Source organism: Peromyscus californicus, unplaced genomic scaffold (assembly GCF_007827085.1).
Source record: "Peromyscus californicus insignis strain IS unplaced genomic scaffold, ASM782708v3 Scaffold_6__1_contigs__length_162567912, whole genome shotgun sequence".
Taxonomy (NCBI): Eukaryota; Metazoa; Chordata; class Mammalia; order Rodentia; family Cricetidae; genus Peromyscus; species Peromyscus californicus.
In genome coordinates this window covers 72,214,822-72,234,081 of record NW_026294584.1, presented here as the reverse complement: position 1 = coordinate 72,234,081, position 19,260 = coordinate 72,214,822, and the positions used below count along the sequence as shown (strand labels likewise).

The 19,260-nt window shown below is 45.9% G+C and overlaps 1 protein-coding gene across 2 annotated transcripts in view; it reads left to right on the top strand.

The window, feature by feature from the left end:
• The window catches only part of Scrn1 (secernin 1), a 66,782-nt gene that overhangs the window by 27,382 nt on the left and 20,140 nt on the right, over positions 1-19,260 (top strand). For both annotated transcript variants that reach the window (XM_052718978.1, XM_052718977.1), the window contains 2 exons: positions 9,692-9,873; positions 18,856-19,058. In XM_052718978.1, coding sequence (XP_052574938.1) covers positions 9,773-9,873; positions 18,856-19,058 — 304 coding nt within the window. In that variant the 5' untranslated portion in view covers positions 9,692-9,772. The remainder of the gene's footprint in view (positions 1-9,691; positions 9,874-18,855; positions 19,059-19,260) is intronic.

The following is a 19,260-nucleotide window of genomic DNA, read 5'->3' as shown; positions in this document are numbered from 1 at the left end:
ACTTCCATAGAAACACTCTTGACCATACAGACTTAACAAAACAAAACAAAAAGACCTCTGAGAGCTTCTCATTAAAAAAAAAAAAAATCAGGGACTGGGGAGATGGTTCAGTGGTTAAGACACTGTTGCTCTTGCAGAGGACCCGGGTTCAGTTCCCAGCACTCATGTGGTGGTTCACATCTATCCATAACTCCTGTTTCAGGGAGTCTGATGCCTTCTTGTGACCTCCTTGGGCACCAGGCTCACACATGGTGCACAAGTCCATGAAGGCAAAACACTCATGCACATAACATAAAGGGAGTAAATCTAAACCGACACCCATCTCATGCTCTTTCAAACACACAGACCCCGAGATTTACTTGCAGAGCTCATACAAACATGCTAAAGTGGCCTCCTGACAGCTAGTCCACCCTTCCACGTGGCTTTCCTTCCACCCTGCCCATCCAATCCACCCACCCTTCACCTTCCTACCAGTCATTCCCATCTACCTGTCACGCTGCTTGAGATGCTAAGAATAAGAAATGAGGTTCCCCAGCACAAGATTCTCAGTTCTAAAATTACACCGAATGCTTTTGTTCCAATGCACAGCTGGAGGACTGAAGCATCGGAGTTGATATTTTTAATTTTTCCATGTGGATTCTCAATTTATGACAACTTCTCTCAGGGTTGAAGAATAGGGTGGAGAAGACTTTTTTTCTTTTTTCTTTTTTTACCATGTGCAAGGACCGTGCTAATCTCCATGTGATTCTAATTTTAGTGTATGTGCCGCTGAAGCGAGCACCTCTACTTGTCTTTGAAAGCTCCTCCGTGCTGTCTGGGGATGCTGTATTGCTGAGCATCCCATGATTCACCTCTGTCTTAGACATGTGTGTGCAGCTCTTCCTGGATGGGGAGAGGAAGCAGATGAACAACTTCCTGGGTAATGTGCTGTTTGTGTGTCTGTGTGCATGCATATATGTCTGTGAACACATTTGTTCTTATATGGCTGAATCTTCTGTTTAGGAGAATATTGTACCAACATTAGAATACTGTTTCAGAAAAATAATGAATTTTTAGTAAAGTTCACATTTATACTCGTTGCCCACGAGACTAATTTTTTTTTTTTTTTTTTTTTTTGAGACAGGTTTTCTCTGTGTAGCCCTGGCTGTCCTGGGACTCACCCTGTAGACCCGGCTGGCCTTGAACTCACAGAGCTATGTCTGCCTCTGCCTCCTGAGTGTTAAGATTAAAGGCGTGTGCCACCACTGCCCAGCGAGACTAATTACTACTAACAAAACTAGATTTGACACATAATACATCCTGAAAGACTCTAGCGCTGCTTGATAATAAATCTCAAACCATTATTCTGCTGTTTGTTTCTCTTGTAAAAAATGAACATCAATTAAAATGGACCTTCAAAAAAAAACAACCAAGGGAAACATCTTTCTGTTTCCTTCTCTTCATCTCTAAAGCCAAGGTCTGTCCTGAGTGAGAAGTCTGATGCTCACAGCTTTGGGAGTGCGTGTGGCTTAGTAGAGGGCTTCCTTCTGGCATGCAGCCCTTCCCAAACCTACTGCTCAAGCCAGGCCTCTTCATTGTCCATCCCCAGAGATCTGGCAGTCTCAGGGAAATGCCAGGCAATTCTGAGATGTGCTCTCCGCCCTCAGCCCCTTCCCTAGAATTCACTGGTAAGTCAAATAGGAGGTGGAACCCTGGGTAAAACCAGGCCGTGCCCTAAGCCCCAGGCATCAGAGTATTGCTGCTTTAATTGCTTTAAAGACTCAAGCTTCTTACACTTCTTTCCCAAAGTACCCCAGTCTCCCAGTCATTTCTCTTCTGCCCTTGAAGCCTGGCTGACTCATTGGCTGCCCCTCCAAGGTCCTCACTGGTGGTGTCAGGGCTGTGGTTCCCATCTGAGTACAGTAGGAAAGATACAATGGCCGCATTTCACACACTGAAATGCCTATTGTGTGAGTCTCTGTTCGCCTTTCACTGGGCGAAGTCCAGAAATAGTGTGCTCTGGAATGTGGGTGGCATAGGCACCCGTGAAGCTGAGCTTGCTTTTCAGTTTTGACCCAGTCCCACAAGACATCGAAGGGCTTGCTCTGCACCGTGGTGCTGTCTGTCATTGTGTGTAGGGCCCTTTGAAGACCCATTGTCTCTGCCCCTTCCTCCAGGTGTCCCCCTGAAGCCACTTGAAAGAATGAGAACTCAGGATAGGCTCATGTTGACAATGGAAAGTGTCCCTCTTGCTCAGGCAGCCTTCTACTGTTGTTGCTTTGGCACCCAAAGTCACACTCACTGACAGACTGTTTTATGGAAGGCACGGTGGGAGGGGCTGTGGAGATGTGAGACAAACTATTTATCCTTTTCCTTAGCTTCCAACCACCTCTGTCAAGATCCTTTCAAGTGATGAAGACTTTTCTTTTGTATATGCATGTGTTCGTGTATGTGCACAATGTGTGCATGAGTGTGTGTGTGCGTATTTGTGTGTGTGTGTGTGTGTGTGTGTGTGTGTGTGTGTGTGTGTGTGTGTGCATGTGGATATTTGCATGCACATGTGGAGACCTGGGGTTGGTATCAGGTGTTTTTCCCAATTGTTTCCACTTAAGTTTTTGAAAGACTTTCTCACTGAACATGGAGTCCACCGGTTTGCAAGACTAGCAGGCATCCCCCTGTCTCTGTCTTACCGGTGTCAATGTTACAGGTGTGCTTCACTGCAGAGAGCTTTTCTTGGGTGCTGAAAATGAACTCAGGTCCTCATGCTTAGGTGACAAGTACTTAGCTTTCTGAGGCATCTCCCTACTCTGCGAGGATTTCGTTGTTGTTGTTGTTTGTTTTCCTATAAATTTAATTAGGAATTTTGCCATGAGAAATTTCAGGTGCTCTTGGGGGAAGTCCCTGTACCTCAAATCCTGCTTCTTCTTTCCCTTATTAATTATAGAACAATTGCCAAGGTCCATAGATTTTATTTATAAACATAACTTCCTTCAGAGTCCATGTTCTAGATGGCTGGCTCTGCAAAGTCTAGCTGATCACATCTGGTGTAAATGGCACTTGTTTTGTGAGATTTACTTTCACACTGGCACTGTAAATAACCAATCTGTGTGAGCCTGCTGAGCTCACTCCTCCCCAACCCCCTCCCTCCCCCCCAGAGGTAGTCATGATTAGCTGGGTTTAACTGACAATGGAGCAGAGAGGGCTTGAATAGCTGTCACACAAGGGCCCTTGTTAGGCCAGGGTTCCTGAGGCCTGTGACAAAGAGGCCTTTGGGGGCGCATGTTACAGGCTCCCCTATGGGGTGGATTTGGAGCATGGACTCTCAGGCTCAGGAGGGGCTGACTGGGCCCATCTGGCTCCTTGGGGATCCCCTTCCTTCCCCATCATCTAAATCTAGCCTGAAAAGTGTCAGGTTGGCTGCCTGGATTTTAACTCCCACAAGCACCATCTGGTCTTTCTGATTCAGTGTGGGACAGATTTATCATTCAGCCCTTACTGAGCCATTGCAGTTCTGTGCTACAGTGTGGTGCAGCAGCTCCCCTCGGTGCCACTGAGGGGACTTTCTTGAACTGTGAACACACAGTGAACATACAGTTTTCTATTCTCAGGCCCTTAGTTCTTTGTGGAATCTGTTGCCTGGGCCATTTTAAGATTCTTTCAAATGTCCCCTACTTCACAGTCTCTGGCCAACTAGATGTATTCTCTCCTATACTCTCTGAGACCTTGGTAATTCATCCGTTCCTCTATCCACCATTCATCCACCCACCCATCCACCTACCCATCCACCCATCTATCCACCCATCCATCCATCCATCAATCCACCCACCCTTCCATCTATCCACTCACCCTTCCATCCATCTACATATCCATCCATCCATCTATCCATCCATCCATCCATCCATCCATCCATCCATCCATCCATCCATCCACCCTTCCATCTATCCACCCACGCTTCCATCCATCTACATATCCATCCATCCATCCATCCTTCCACCCTTCTATCCATCCATCTACCCATCCATCCATCCATCCATCCATCCATCCATCCATCCACATCCATCCATTCACCCTTCCATCCATCCATCTACCCATCCATCCATCCATCCATCCATCCATCCATCCATCCATCCATCAAGTTCATTGACAGGTCTGAAGAGATGGCTCAGAGGTTAAGCACTTGCTGATCTAGTAGAGAATCTGGGTTCAGTTCCCAGCACCCATGTGGTGGCTTACAACTATCTATAACTCCAGTTCCAGGGGATCTGAAACCTTCTGCTGACTGCAACAGGCACTGAATATGCACAGTGCATACACATATCTGCAGACAAAACAGTCATCTGCATTAAATAAAAAACAAATCCTTAAAAAAGCTCATCGGTGCTTACTAAGTTCATCCTTGGGATATGTTTATAACCTAAGCAACAAAAAACATTTTTATTCATGAACTTGACATTCTAGCTGAAGGAGACAGCAGATATGTAAATAGCACATATAATTAAAACATCAATTATATGGAATAGCATAGGAAGCATGGTAAGTTTGATCAGAAGCGGGTCACAAGATACCATGTGTATGAAATGGACAGCCCCTGTGACATGTCCTGAGGTCATCCTGATGACGGTCACCATTTGTGCTTGCTCCTTCTTCCCAGGCATAGAGCAGGGACTGGCCTCCATGATGTCTGCTGACAGTACACGGCATAAATTCTTTTTAGGCAGGACACATATGAAAAACTAAAGGGACACGGGAGGGGAGTCTGATTGAAGCCTCTTGCTATCTGAAAGTCAGAAATTCCAGCATAATTTACAGCATTTGCTGTGAAGGTGGCCAACATGGCAACAATATTCCTTTTGTAGGTATGTTTCAAAAACATATTAAAATAGCAGTGGATCACGTCTGAGGACCTGTGATAGTTAATATCAGTATCAGTTACCAACTTAATAGCATCTAGAGTTGCCTAGGAGATGAGCCTCTGCCCATGCCTATGTGGGATTATCTAGGTTGGGTTAGCCTCTGGCCATGCCTGTGAGGGATTATATAGGTTAGGTAAGTGAATGACATTCCCTGGGCTCCGGTCCTGGACTGCATGGTTCTCTGACTTCCTACTGTGGACACAGCGTGAGCAGTTGCCTCCAGCTCTGGCCATCAGAACTCTCCCTCCTGTCATGACTGTCCTGACAGACTGTACCTTGTGACTGTGTACCCCAATAAACCCATTGTCTGCAAAGTTGCGTTTTTGTCAGGATAATGAAAAAAGAACCAAGGCAAAATCCAGGCAGCTAGGGCTTCCAGTGAAGCCTTTCTCCTTCCTCCCGCCCTGATCTGCAGCTTTCAAGGAGTCTCAGCACAGATGTGTCGGACCTCCTGGAGCTGCTTTTGTGACGCAGGTTTTACGTTACCAGACTGAAGTCCTATCCAAGACACCCTGGAACCACCTTGTAATCCCATTTAAGGAAAAAGAGAAAATAGGAAGAAAAAAATGTTTCTTAGCAACCTTTTGAGATGCAACTTGACAGCAGCCCAGATGCTCTATCTGGCTACTTCTAAGACACTGAAGTATGAGTCTCCCTTGAGAATGGAAGCCTCCCCCTTGAGTCTGCCTTGTGCTCTCCTTGAGTGCCTCTCTAACTCCAGTGCTTAAGCCTCTGCTGACATCTCTTAGTAAACTCCAGTTCTACTTTAACCTGACTGGTCCTGCAATTCTTTTCTGTGACAAATTCAAGAATCCCATCTTCCCCTGAGTAGAAGTCACTGGAAAGAACTCCTCGGGTCTCTGGCCCACGCCCCAGCTGCTGTTGGCTCTGTCTCTGAGTGTAGTGGGTGCTCTGCACATAATTGGTAAAATAGAAATGAGTGTGTAGAAATGAACTGGAGGATACATTAATAAAACCATTTCCTATTTTAACATTTTCCTGTCTCAAAAAAAAATGGAATGATGAATCTATATGCTTGAGAAGCCACAATTCCTTCCCTACTCACTCGTTCTTTTCAAGATAAAATCTGTCACTTGTGCTCCTTGTGGAAGGAGTCTTGAAAAGTCTTTGCCAACCCCTGGGTTAGCCTTTTATCAGCTAGCTAAGCTATGCAGGGAAAGGGTTCATTTGGGCTCACAGTTTGGGGCTTCCAGCTGTGACTATTTGGCCCTGTTACCTTGGGTCTGTGGGAAGTGTAGCTAGAGTTTTCCTGCCTGGCCCACAGTCAGGACAAATCTCTCTCACCTGCCAGTCCCACAGCTGCTCAAACCCGACCAAGTAAACACAGAGACTTATATTGGTTACAAACTGTATGGCCATGGCAGGCTTCTTGCTAACTGTTCTTACAGCTTAAATTAATCCATTTCCATTAATCTATACCTTGCCACGTGGCTCATGGCTTACCGGCATCTTCACATGCTGTTTCTCATCATGGCGGCTGGCAGTATCTCTCTGACTCAGCCTTTCACTTCCCAGCTTTATTCTCCTCCTTGTCCCGCCTACACTTCCTGCCTAGCCAATGGCCAATCAGTGTTTTATTTATTGACTAATCAGCAACACATTTGCCATACAGAACATCCCACAGCAGGGAAGGCTGCATATCAAGGCAGGAGCACGTGATTGAGAACTGCTTACACCAAGACCCAAGGGATCAAGGTAGAAAGAGGCCAGGGTCCTATAGACCCTTTGAGACCTCTGGGGACCCAAGGTTCTTACTTGGTTGCACCTCTGAAGGATTCCAGGACAGGCACTTTGAAGCTTCTGCCCCTCATTTGGGCCCATAGATAACTGAACCCAGAAGGAAAACCTTTACTTGGTTTTTCTGTCTTTTTCCTATGTGTCAGCCTCCTGCTCACTGCTGCTGTAGCCACTCAAGGTGTGTCTGTTGTATGTGTGTGTGTGTTGGGGGGGGGGTCAAGAAGACCACCTTAACACAGCACCAGCAGCCAGAGGAGAAATTCCCTTCTCCTTTAGGGACTTAGGCTCAAGTAATGCTGGATCCTTGACTCTGCCACAGAAAGGAATTTGGGGATGAGCTAGAGTGAAGCAGAGTTAGCGAGGTTAATAGGCATTGAGGCAGGGATTCTTACAGGAAACAGGCAGTGCATAATCTCAGAATATAGATGTTGGCTTCTCTAGGGAGTAGGGATTTATGTGGTTGTATGTTTAATCCTGAGGTTTCCTAAGTTACAGTCCTCAAAGGATGTAATTTACAAGATTTAACGATTGCACACTGCTTAAAATGAAAGATTTTAAATTAAAGGAAAAATGTGAGATGGTGTAGTTATTTTTTGTATCAATGATTTCTCTTTGTAAATGTAATTGTGTGGTATTTTTAAAGGTGGAACTCAAGGGCACACACATTCTGGGCTTCAGCGAGCAACATTCGTTTGTTTTTTAATTATTTGATTTTTATCTTATGTGTATAGGAGTTTTGCCTGCATATATGTTTATGTACTGTGTGTGTGCCTGGTAGCCATGGAGAGCAGAAGGCGGCACCAGATCCTCTAGAACTGGAGTTACAGACAGTTGTGGGCTGCTTGTGAGCTGCCATGTAGGGGCTGGGAATTGAACCCAGGTCCTCTGAAAGAGCAGCCAGTTCTCTTAACCCGTAAACCATCTCTCCAGCCGCCTCATTTGTTGTTTTGAATATTCTTGTTTGAGATGCCTTTCGGTAAGCACATTGTCTCACTGTAGGTAATTTTGGCTTCCCAGTTGTGGTGAAGTTTCTGGGTTCTCAAAGGCAAACCAGATCTCAGAGTGGGACTTTTTCCCCTTTCTCATGTTGTTTAATTTCTGTTTTTTTATTTTGCCTTGTGTCACTTAGCCTATCTTATTCCCCTTCAAGGATGAAGGCACAGAGACCGTTTATTGTCTTAAACCTGCGGTCACTTTGAATTCCAGGAACAGCAACGCCTCACAGGACAGACCACCTTCCAGATGGAAGCCAGGCTGAAGCCTTGAGCAAAAGTGATCATTTCCTGCGAACCAGCTTGTCCTCATAAACAATACATCTTTCTTAGACCACCTTGCAGAATCAGCCGAGACAGTGGTCAACAGACTGTACCTCAACTTTGCGAATGCCCTGTGCCCTTGTACCCCGATTCTCTCTCTATTAAAACCTAGAGCTCATCATATGTACCCTGAAGATGAAGTTGAAGAGTCCCTGGACACTTCCTGACATTCACTAGCTCTCCTTCCTCTGTCTTTCATAATTGTTGCTCTTTTTAATTGGCATATGGCTTAGGTTAGCTGAGCCTAGTCTGCTGGGGCTGATGGAGCTGGGGCAATTGCCCTTGAATGTCTGTCTGGTGACAGTAGTATCGCCCTGGGGACCAAGCCTTTAACACATGGGTGTCAGGGGACATTCCACATGAAGTCATGGTGATGTGGAATTGCTTGCTTTGTACAAGGGAGTGAATATGTTTTGAAGATGGAAACTTCACTTCCATTTAGAAAAACATGGAGGAGTACAGTTGTGAGCACCACTGGGCCATTTTTTGTTCTGCAAGGGTCATTTTTAAAACTAAATTATTTTCAACAAGTAAATCAGGGAAAACATTTCAAGAGTGTGTTTTATTGTCAATTTGCCACACACACACACACATCCTTACCTCAAGGATTTCTTGGAAACCTCTGGGATTAATTACCTTTCAGTTTCTAAAAATGTACTGGGCGAAATAATATTAGTCCATTGCTGAGAAACACCTGACATGAGTTGTGCAGAGGCCAAGGCTGCGGCTGAAGCCAGGAAGTGTGTATACTACCTGTGTTTCCACTCTGGAAACCAAGAAGTGTGCATACTGCCTGTGTTTCCACTCTGGACAGAGCTAGCAGTCACAGGGAGCCAATGCAGAGCGTCTGTCTGGGCTGCATTCGGTTCACGAACAGCTGTTTTGAACTGAAAAAAGAAAGCTATCTCAGGCTGCCTTGGATCCAGTGCTTTCAGCCTCCCAATTTAAAACGTAGATGGAGCCTGCAGATAGCTTAGTGCTTCCAGGCCACAGACACCATACAAAGAGCTTGTTACAGGCTTACAGAAGGCAGTCATGAGGCCCCACGGATAACTGAGTGCCCCAGCCCAGTCCCCTGGAGGTGGGGAATGGAGTGAGTCCTTTCCTGTTGGTGGCTTCACTACCTTAGCATGAGAATCCAGTGGTTAGGCAGGGGAGTGAGTGTGTGTGAGGACTCCTTGTCGTGTGAAAGTGCAATGGTAGCGTTGTTTTGGGCCCCCCTATTCTACCCTGCTGAGATCACAGGTTGTCAAATGTTCCACAGACCCCAGGATCCTCAGGAGGGCCTCAGAAGGCCTGTTTTTGTTTGCTTTAGACAACACATCTTCTTACCTGCTTTCTGGGTAGAGTTCCTTTTGAAGCTAGAGATCCATGACTTCTAGGGAGTTTGAGGACTGCTGATACAGCTGGAGCTTTGCCTGTGAGGATGAAGAACGGTAAGCAGGCAGAGAATGGCAGTGCAGTGGTCAGCTCCACACCTGCTGAGGGTGAGAGTGTGAGAGGAAACTGTGAGCGGACTGACTTGATCTAAGCAGAATGGCGGCGCTCACCACAGGGACCCTGCCAGACAGTGGACCCTGCGGCTGCCCCAGGTGTCTGTCTGGAGACTGGACATTTCGGGTCTTTTACTTCTCAGCTCTGTAACTAATGTCCAGTGTAGGTACCAGGGTGGAAACGAAGGTTTCTCACGGGTGATGGCACCTTCTTGCTTGTCTTCCTTTTCAGTGCACTTACATCTCAATCGACCAAGTTCCCAGGACCCACGCCATAGTGATAAGCAGACCTGCCTGGCTCTGGGGGGCAGAAATGGGAGCCAATGAACACGGGGTATGCATAGCCAATGAAGCCATCACGGCCAGAGAGCCAGCTGCTGAGACGGAAGCCTTACTGGGGATGGATCTGGTCAGGTACAGAATGGTGATTCCCTGAAACCACTGCCAATGGGAATGGGAATTCTTTTCTCCTGTACTTACTGTATTGTAAAAAGTTCTATTTAATAGAAATTCTAAGATGATGGGAAAAATAGAATAGATGATAATGGGATATTATCAATAAAATAATTAAGTACTGCTCTGTGTTACAAACAGGGTCTTGAGAACATGACATACACTAAGTCAAAGACATCAGATACAAATGTCACGCGTGTGAATCACAGAAGAGGTGGGGTCATAGAGGTAGAAAGTGGATGAATGGTTCTATGGGGTTTGGATGGGGTAGGGGAGTGGGTTAGGGCAGTGTCCTTGGGGATAATGAAGGTGTTTTAAACGTAGGTGGTGGTATTGCTTACACAACTTTCTGTATAAACTGTTCTAATAGAAACTCTGAAAACGAAGAATTATTAATGAAAAACATGTCTTTAAAATCCCTCATTCACGCCGGGCGGTGGTGGCGCACGCCTTTAATCCCAGCACTCGGGAGGCAGAGCCAGGCGGATCTCTGTGAGTTCGAGGCCAGCCTGGGCTACCAAGTGAGTTCCAGGAGAGGCGCAAAGCTACACAGAGAAACCCTGTCTCGAAAAACCAAAAAAAAAAAAAAAAAAAAAAAAAAAAACCCCTCATTCACAAGCAAGTGTTTTGAACTTTTATAAACAGTATTTTGAATAGGAGAATATTATGGAATTAGAAATTATAATAGCATACAAGAGAAACGAGGCACAACCCCTTTCCTGTCGGCCCCTTGCTGGTCTTTCTTGCTTTCCCCCCTCTCCTAGACACCATGGGCCAGAAGGAGCCAGATGTGGAGGCTGGATGGGCTGGGATCTTGATATCTATTCACCGCTGTGGCTCAAGTATGGGGCCTGGGCCTGGCACGTGAGGGTGACAGGTGAATAAGTGCTGCGTGGATGAGGAGAGGAGAGTGTGGGAGAGAGCACTACTCCTCTGACACGGAATCAGGATGTAGCTGAGTCAAGATGGGGCTGAGGGATGGAGGGCTTGGCTTTCAGAGTGGAGTGGACACACCAAGTGATGGTTCTTCTCTATGCCGAGTCTCCCAGGTTTCAATACGAGGCCTATTGGATGGCACTAGAACCTCCCAAAGCTAGCTTCCTAAGAAGAAGAACTGAGGTCTGGACAGTTTTTTCCCCCCTGGGGGGAAACTGAACATTTACCTAGAAGCGCCTATGACCCATGGCTTCTGCCAACCCCATGCAGATCTGCTAGAGATGGCCTTTGGGTAGCGTTTCTGTGTCATTTCCTTTTCTTTTTATCATTTTCTCTCCCTCCCTCCTTCCCTTTGGAGACAGTGTTTTACTTTGTAATCCAGGCTGGCCCAGTACTGACAATCCTCCTGTCTCAGCCTCCTGAGTTCTAGGATATTAGTCTGGGTAAAATCAGAACTGGAAAAGAGGCAGACAAACCTCTATGTTTAACCAGTTTCATTTTTCCCAACGAAACAGGTAGACTAACAACTTTTGAATTGGTTTTGGCATCTCCCTTACTTAGTTTTTTTTTTTTTTAAACCAACCTCTACGTTTAGTAGAAACCCTGAAAATGAAGAATTAGCAACGGAAAACACCCCTATGAAGTCCCTCATTTGTGACTCTGCTAGTTTTGCAGTATGGGACCTGGGGAGATGGAGACATCAAATCCAGGAAGTTAACTTCTGAGTGTTGATGGAGAACACCATTCCTTTCATGCTTTGCATTTTATCTTCCTGAGATTCTCAACCCAGTAGCAGCCCACTCAGTATCTATGTGCTCTTCGCCCTGCTGTGCGTGAAAATGCTCAAGGCTGCAAAGAGATTGTAGTCTGCCTGTAGGGAGAAGAGAAAAAACTGAACAACACATAGTCTTTTTAAAAATCGAATCCAGAGAAACAAAATTACTTTATAAACTTTATTATAAAAGCCTTGCAAGTAAATAAATAATATCCCATACACATTTAACCATACCAAAAGTCTATGCAATGTAATGAAGTCCTATACAGTTAGGATTGAGTTATGAATGAGGATATAAAGCTAACTGGTTTTGTGTTAGTTCTAACTCTATCATGGATCTTTTTTTCCCCAGTGGTGGATGAGTATGTAAAATATAAACAGTACTGAAAGTATAAAACGTGAACCTTCACAGCTTACATTTCCAATGTCAAGTTTGAATGAACAGCACAAATCTAAGGGTGACTGAAGGTGACAGAGAGGGGAAGCAGAGGATTCTGGGATCTAATGACACCCAAGGGGCACAAAATTCCAGGGCTATCCTTCACAGACACTTCTGGGTGTGAATTCCAGGGCTAGCCCGGCATAGACCCTGGGTGTTTGAAGGCTCCCTGCCTGGTGCATTTGGGATATTCAGGGAAGACACACTCTGTGGGGATCTCCGGGACTGAAGGATAGAGACAGAGAAGCTGTAATTGGTGGATAATTGGTGCTGTGAGAGTTATCAAGGTCTGGGGTAAGGACAAATGCAGGAGTTGATGATGGCTGACCCGTAGCCATTTAAATTGACATCTCCCCCGGGGCCCACACATAGCTGTTGTAGTAAGAACAGTGTGACAAATACCCTGAGCGTGGCAGGTTCTTGGAGGGCATACACAGTCTGTACTTACAGCACATGTCTAAGTTCAGGGTCTAGTTCAGAGTCTGGTCCCAGCTTTAAACTGGTTAAACCTAGTCTTTCATACCAAGCAAGTTCTGTGAATGACTCCTGAGCCCAGAGTCCTCCAGTGTTAACTGGGGAGCTGTAGAAATATGAATACTGTAGATCAGTGGCTGTCAACCTTCCTAATGTTGCAACCCTTTAATACAGTTCTTCATGTTGTAGTGACCCCCCAGCCATAAAAGTATTTTCGTTGCTCCTTCATAACTGTATTTGCTACTGTTAATGAATCGTAATGTAAATATCTGTGTTTTCTGATGGTCTTAGACAACCTCTGTGAAAAGGTCCTTCGACCCCCAATGGGGGCGCAACCCGACCTGCAAGGTGAGACCCACTGATGTAGATCACAAGCACAGCACTGTGAGTGGCAAAACCCTAGCACAGCTGTTCTCAAAGCCTGGCCTCCACAGGAACACTGCCCAGAAGCCTGCTAGAAAGACAGATTCACCATACCCCCACCCTCATATGTCTGCACACGGGGTTGGCCCACAGTCTGCCTCAGCAGGCAGGTGGAGCATCCTGGAGAATACACTGCTGCACAGCTGGAGATGGCCTTCCAGCTGTGCTGTGAGCATCATTTCTTGTGCTGTCCTTGTTTGTCCTCTGGGCTTGGCTGCCAGCTTCTTGGGCAGCTCCTGGAAGAACAGACTATTTATATTTCACACCCTACTTCAAGTGTCTGTGAGACTGTGGCTGGGTATTCAAAGAATAGAGCTGCTGCCGTCTACATACTCTAGTCCTTCGTGCCTTCCACCCATATATCAAGTCCAAGCTCAGCTCCAAGAGACTGAGTGACAGCCTTGGTTTAATAGGCACCGTCTTCAGGGTAAAGGTATAATTTGTATGTGCTTCTTAGAGGCATGTAGAAATGCAAGCATTAAACAACACTTGTTATTATTTATTCTTAGTGCTGAAAGGCAAGCTGTGTCTGTTTTTGGTATCCCCCCACTTCCCTTCTTTCCTCCCTGCCTCACCCTTTCCTTCCTTCCTTCCTTCCTTCCTTCCTTCCTTCCTTCCTTCCTTCCTTCTTCCCTCCCTCCCTCCCTCCCTCCCTCCCTCCCTCTCTCCCTCCCTCCCTCCCTCCCTCCCTCTCTCCCTCCCTCTCTCCCTTCCTTCCTCCCTCCCTCTCTCTCTCCCTCCCTTCCTTTCTTCCTTCCTCCCCCCATCCCTTCCTTCCTCCCTCTTTCATTCTTATTTATGGATCTCTGGCTAGTCCTCCCGCAGCCCCCCACCTTACCCCCACATATAAACACATACACATGCTTTGCTTGGACTATGGATCCAGCTGGCAGGAGCTAACATGAGATAGGGGATTAGCAGCTGGTGGGAGCTAACATTAAGATCAGGGGATGTTTTCTGGAAGTCAAGCTTTCTCTTACACCCGAGGTCCATTACATCTGAGGTCTGTCTGTCCTGGTGATGCCTCCTGGCCTCAATCCAGATGAGGACCAGGAGGCATTTGGATCCCATTAGACAGTGGGATGCTGGGAAATACCTAGTAATCAGCTAGAAGTGGGGCAGCAGCCCTAAACTGTGGCCTTTCCAAAACCTGTGATGTAAAAACTCCAACTGTGATAGATTTAAAGGTGATGAAGGATTAGCAACTAGCTCAAAAATCCTTCAGATTTAACCTTCTGTTCTCCGAGCAGGTGGGTACCAGCCAGTTTCACAGAGCACTGCATTCTGTCCATGCACTGCACCTGTCCCTTACACAACAGTTTCATCCTTTTATTTTTCTGCAGCTCAGCCCCCCTCCCCCTTCATTTCATGTATCTTGGTGTGTAGTGTGCATGCATGCATGTATGTGCATGCACGTGGAGGCCCAGGAACCTTCCCGGATCACTCAGCCACCTCATTCCTGTAGGGAGGGTCTCCCAATAAGACCCAGAGCCTCCCAGCACAGCTAGCCCCACCAGTCAGCTTGCTCTGTGTGTTCCTCTGTCTTTGAATTCCCAGGGGTCTGAAATTACAGGTGAGCACCCAGCATTTATATTATATCTGAATTCAGGTCCTCTCAGTCATCCCCCTGTAGACTGACTTTTCCTGCTTCTAATTGGGTTTGATCTTGGCACTAAATTTGGCCAGTCTCAGCATTTCAGAGCATCTTATAATTCTAAACACAACTCATCAGCTGTTCCTCATATCAGAAAAATTTGGAAAGACTTGTGGTTTTATGGTTGTAAGTGAACGGAGGAGCCCACAGGTGATGGGAAGGCAGGCTCAGCCATTACCTGTAGGGGAAGCACCTGTGTAATTAAAGCCGCAATTTCCTGAACTCTCTTGGGAAACTGGCTTTATACATATTATCTCATTTAACAACCACAACAAGCCAGATATCTAGGTCTTCTAATTCCTATGGTAGATGAGGAAACTGGAAATTAGGGTAGTTAAGTGGCTTGACCAACGCCCCAGGGCTAGAAGGTGGCTGAGCTAGGAATACCAGGGCACCACTTCTCTCCAGATTAGATCATGCTTTACTTCTTCCAGGGAGACTGAAATGGAAAGGAGTCAAAAGGTCTCAAACACCCTCTCCCCTGTCAGAAGATGAAATGACAGCAAATTGAGTTTTAGATTGAGTTGGCGTTTGTTCCTGGTACATGAATCAGGGCAGCCTTCGTTATGGAAAGCAGAATAAGCTCCCAGCAGGCAAGAGTGGAACACGGGCTTTTACAGAGTGAAGAGGAGAAACAGAACAACTCGGGGAAGAAGAAGAAACCCATTAACATTAGGTGACTTCAGGTTACTTTCCTGAAAGAGTTCCAGTTCCAGGGACTTTCTTATGCTGACTCAGGCAGACTAGAATCTATTGTTCATTAAGGAGAAGAAGAAGTGGGTTAACTCTGCCTTCAAAAGCTCCAGTTATAGGGCATTTAGCCTAGGCAGCTCCAGTTTGAACTGGTCAGCTGAGGCCTGTTGCAGGAGATCAATCCAAAACAATTCTACACATTTTAAAGTTCAAGCTCACACAGCACATAACAGATTGGGAGGTTTAAATGATAGATATTTATATCTCAGTTCTGGAGGCTGGGAAGTTCAAGATCACAGTGCCAACAGGTCCCATCTGAGGTACAGATGGCCACAGCAGAGAGAGGACAACCTTTTGTGTCTCTTTGTTAAGGGCCCTGACATCATCACAAAGACTCCATCCTCATGGCCTAACCAATTCCCAAAGCTCCAATTACCACCACACAGGGGAAGTGGATTCAGCATTTGAAGACGGGCACAAACCTGTTCATAGCATCATCCTACGTCCAGCCCTTTTTGAGAATATTCTAAATTACCAAAAGGCCACAAACCAGAGGGACCTTGACGATGTGTTGATAGGAAGTGGGGAGGGTAATTTGTAAGAGTCCTCCAAGGACAGTGTCCTTTGAGAACAGGGTCCTCTAGGGTGGGATATCAATTATTTTCATTGCTTGCCTCAGAATAGCAATGATTACCAAACCCAATCCAGTTTTTACCTAGTTTTTCTTATTTGGGGTACAGAGGGGAGCCCCTTCTAATGTACAGAGTCATAGATATGGCAAAGCTCAGCAGACAGACTCCTAAACCAAAGTGCAGATGCCATCTGATGAACTCTCCTTTCAGGAATGGCCAGGGAAGTATGACCCACCTGTGAGCAGGCTATGGGACTCAATTTTTTTTTCTTTCACAAAACCAAGACTTGAATTCAGGAACATCTAACTCTTAGATCCAGAACAACTTAGACAAAGCACTTTGGAAGGAAGCAGATGTCTGGATGGGACTAACCTGTACCTTTCCAACCCATCTCTGTCCTGGTCTTTCCCAGGCTAAGGCACAGTCACCAACTCAACATTGGGCATTGGGCCGGAAGCATGCTGTTTTCATTTGGAATCCTGTGTATCTAACCCAACTGGGAGGCTAGAATGGGTGGGGACAGTTTCAAACCATGCCTTAGGATGCTGAGTGATGGCCTCCTGTCCAATGACTGAACACTCATCTATACTTCTTGAGCTCAGGTAGAGGGTGTGCAGTCCTAGGGTCCTTACCTGCCTCTGTGCTGTGGAGTGGGCAGTCCTGTCCTCATCTTGTGGCCGGAGGCCGGGTAGGAATGGTCACATGGGTTAAAGGCATAGATAGCATTTAACTCATGGTGCTGATCTGAGAAGCAGCGAAATCAGAATCCTACTTACATGTTTGGATGAAGGGAAAGTGCAAGTACAGAGCCTGGATGGGGTTTCAGCAGTCAGGACATCAGCTGTGCACACTAGAATTTACAGAACAGAAATTCCAACCTCCAAAGACTATTGCACACAGCCATGGTTGCATGCTTCTGGAGTATGTTTGGTGGGTCCAGTTAGGCCTGCAGAGGCCTGAGGGCATTGAGCCACGAGGCATTGTGATCAGGGACCCTGGAAAAGACTTTAGTCCAAATCCTTGAGCTGCCCCTCCTTTTAGGAGATGATGGCATTGACAAAGGGAAATCTACTTAATGTCTATTTCAGCGAGTTTGTTCTTTTTATTCCTGCCAGAGGGATAGATAATGTGCTGCCTTGAAGGGAGGGAGGGAGGGAGGGAGGGAGGGCTCAGACAACAGTTTGAAACCTAGCCACCCTGTTTGTGAAGCTCAAGGCTCAGGATTTTCTTTTATTGCTCTCTCAAGGCCCTAGGGTTCAACTTTGTGAATTATAGCTCTGTAATCAAGTCTCCCTAAATAAATGTAAAAGGAGACCTGTCAAGTGACTTGGGATATGACACTGTGACTATGAAATAAGCCCATTAAAGGGCTCAGTCCACAGCTCGCTCCGCTCATGGTTGGATTATCCTTTCTTCTCCATGACAGCACAGTGGAGCATCCCTTAGGAAGCATTCCATTGAGAGAATTTAAGTAGTCATTACTTCCCAAGACATGAATTTATCAAGGACAGGCTTATGTCACCACCTAAGTAACTCCGCTGCCCCCTTCTAAGATGTGAGCTCCTTCAAGCAGAGCAATAGTCCAACTGAATAGATGGATGATGAAGTGAACTAAGTGCATCTCACGTGCTGTTTCCTGTCATCTCAGCTTGAGAGGGAGGTAGTAGTGTGTGCACATGGCCAGGATGAGCACAAAGAGCTGGAGAGGTCCCATGTCTTAGGGCAGACTGCCATAGAGTAGCATAACCAGAGCTGGAGCTGGGTCCATGCTCTCTGGGTTTGTATCCCGCAACGTCCCACCTGCTGAAGTGGATTGTTTACTAGCTTGGCCCTTAGTGCTATGTGTTTTCATGTTTATTACCTTATAACACCTTGAAAACCTTGATGCTTTTCACAGATGGCATAAAACTGAAGTTCAAATCTTTTATATATGCTACCCAAAGTCATGAAGAAGGTAGTGTCTGTACTCCCCTTAACAGACTTATTCATTGATAGGGCTGGGAAAGGAAGATGTCTGGCTCACTTTAGAAGGAGTCTGTGTTCTTTTGATAGCTGATGCTATAAACAACATCAGTTGATACAGTTTGATGTGTAGGAGGGAAGTACATAGAAAAAGAACCCATCATATTATAATCTGTTTCTGATAAGATCTCTGAGAAAATTATATACACAGAGGACAATGGCTGGCAATCAAACCTTAGATCCAGTTTTCTCAGTCCACTATAGAATACTATGACAAAATAAATGGGGTAGTTATAAACAATAGAAATTCATTGCTCATAGATTTTGAAACAAGGAGATCCAAGATCAAGGCACCAGTATTTAATGTCTAATGTGGATGCATTCTGATTCATCCACGGCACCTACTTACTGTGTCCTCCAATGGTGGAATGAGGCAAGACAGTTCTCTGAGGAGGCCTCTTCTATAAAAGACACTAGTTGCACTCATGAGGGTGCCACTCCGTGATTTCATCATCTCCCAGAAGACCCACTTCCTAATACCATCTCATGGGTGTTAGGATTTCAACGTCTTGAGGAGACACAAATAGGCTATAGCAGTATCCAAAGCACTCACTGTAGAATAACAGTTGATCTAGGCTGTGAAGGTTTCCTTTTCCTTAGGCAGTAGTCAGGAGGAAATCTAGGCTAGAGCTGAACTTGATGGGAGATACGGTCAGCCAAGAGTAAGGAGGGACTGACCCTGATATGTCTATTCTTATGGATTGTCTAAAGAAACACATTCCTACAGTTTGTAATAGGATATGTAAGAGAGGCATTCTGAGTTAAAGTACTATTAATTAGTTCAGATATTGGTCTGAATATTTAAAATGTTTGTACACATTGGCATGTTTCCTGATATGACCTTGTCCCAACCTGTGGTCTGAAATGATGGAGGTGTACTTTTGATTTCCTTCAGGCTTGGTTTAGAACGAGGGGCAACGGCTAAAGAAGCCTTAGACATCATTGTCTCCTTGTTGGATGAGCACGGACAAGGTGGGAATTATTATGAAGATGCACACTCCTGCCATAGCTTCCAAAGTGCATACCTGCTGGTCGATCGTGACGAAGCCTGGGTGCTGGAGACCGTAGGGAAGTATTGGGCTGCCGAGAGAATCACAGGTGAGGAGGTGCAGCATAGAGTTTGAAGGATAGGACAGGCTGAGATGATGTTGGTTGGACATGCTGGGCCGTCTCAGAGGAGCTAGGCTGCTGTGGTGCATCAACTCTGCACTGGTCATCAGGCTTAGGCATACCTTTCACTTCCAGGTATCTGTTTCCGGAGATGTATCCAGAGTCTCCTGAGTCCTGTGAAAGGATGTCA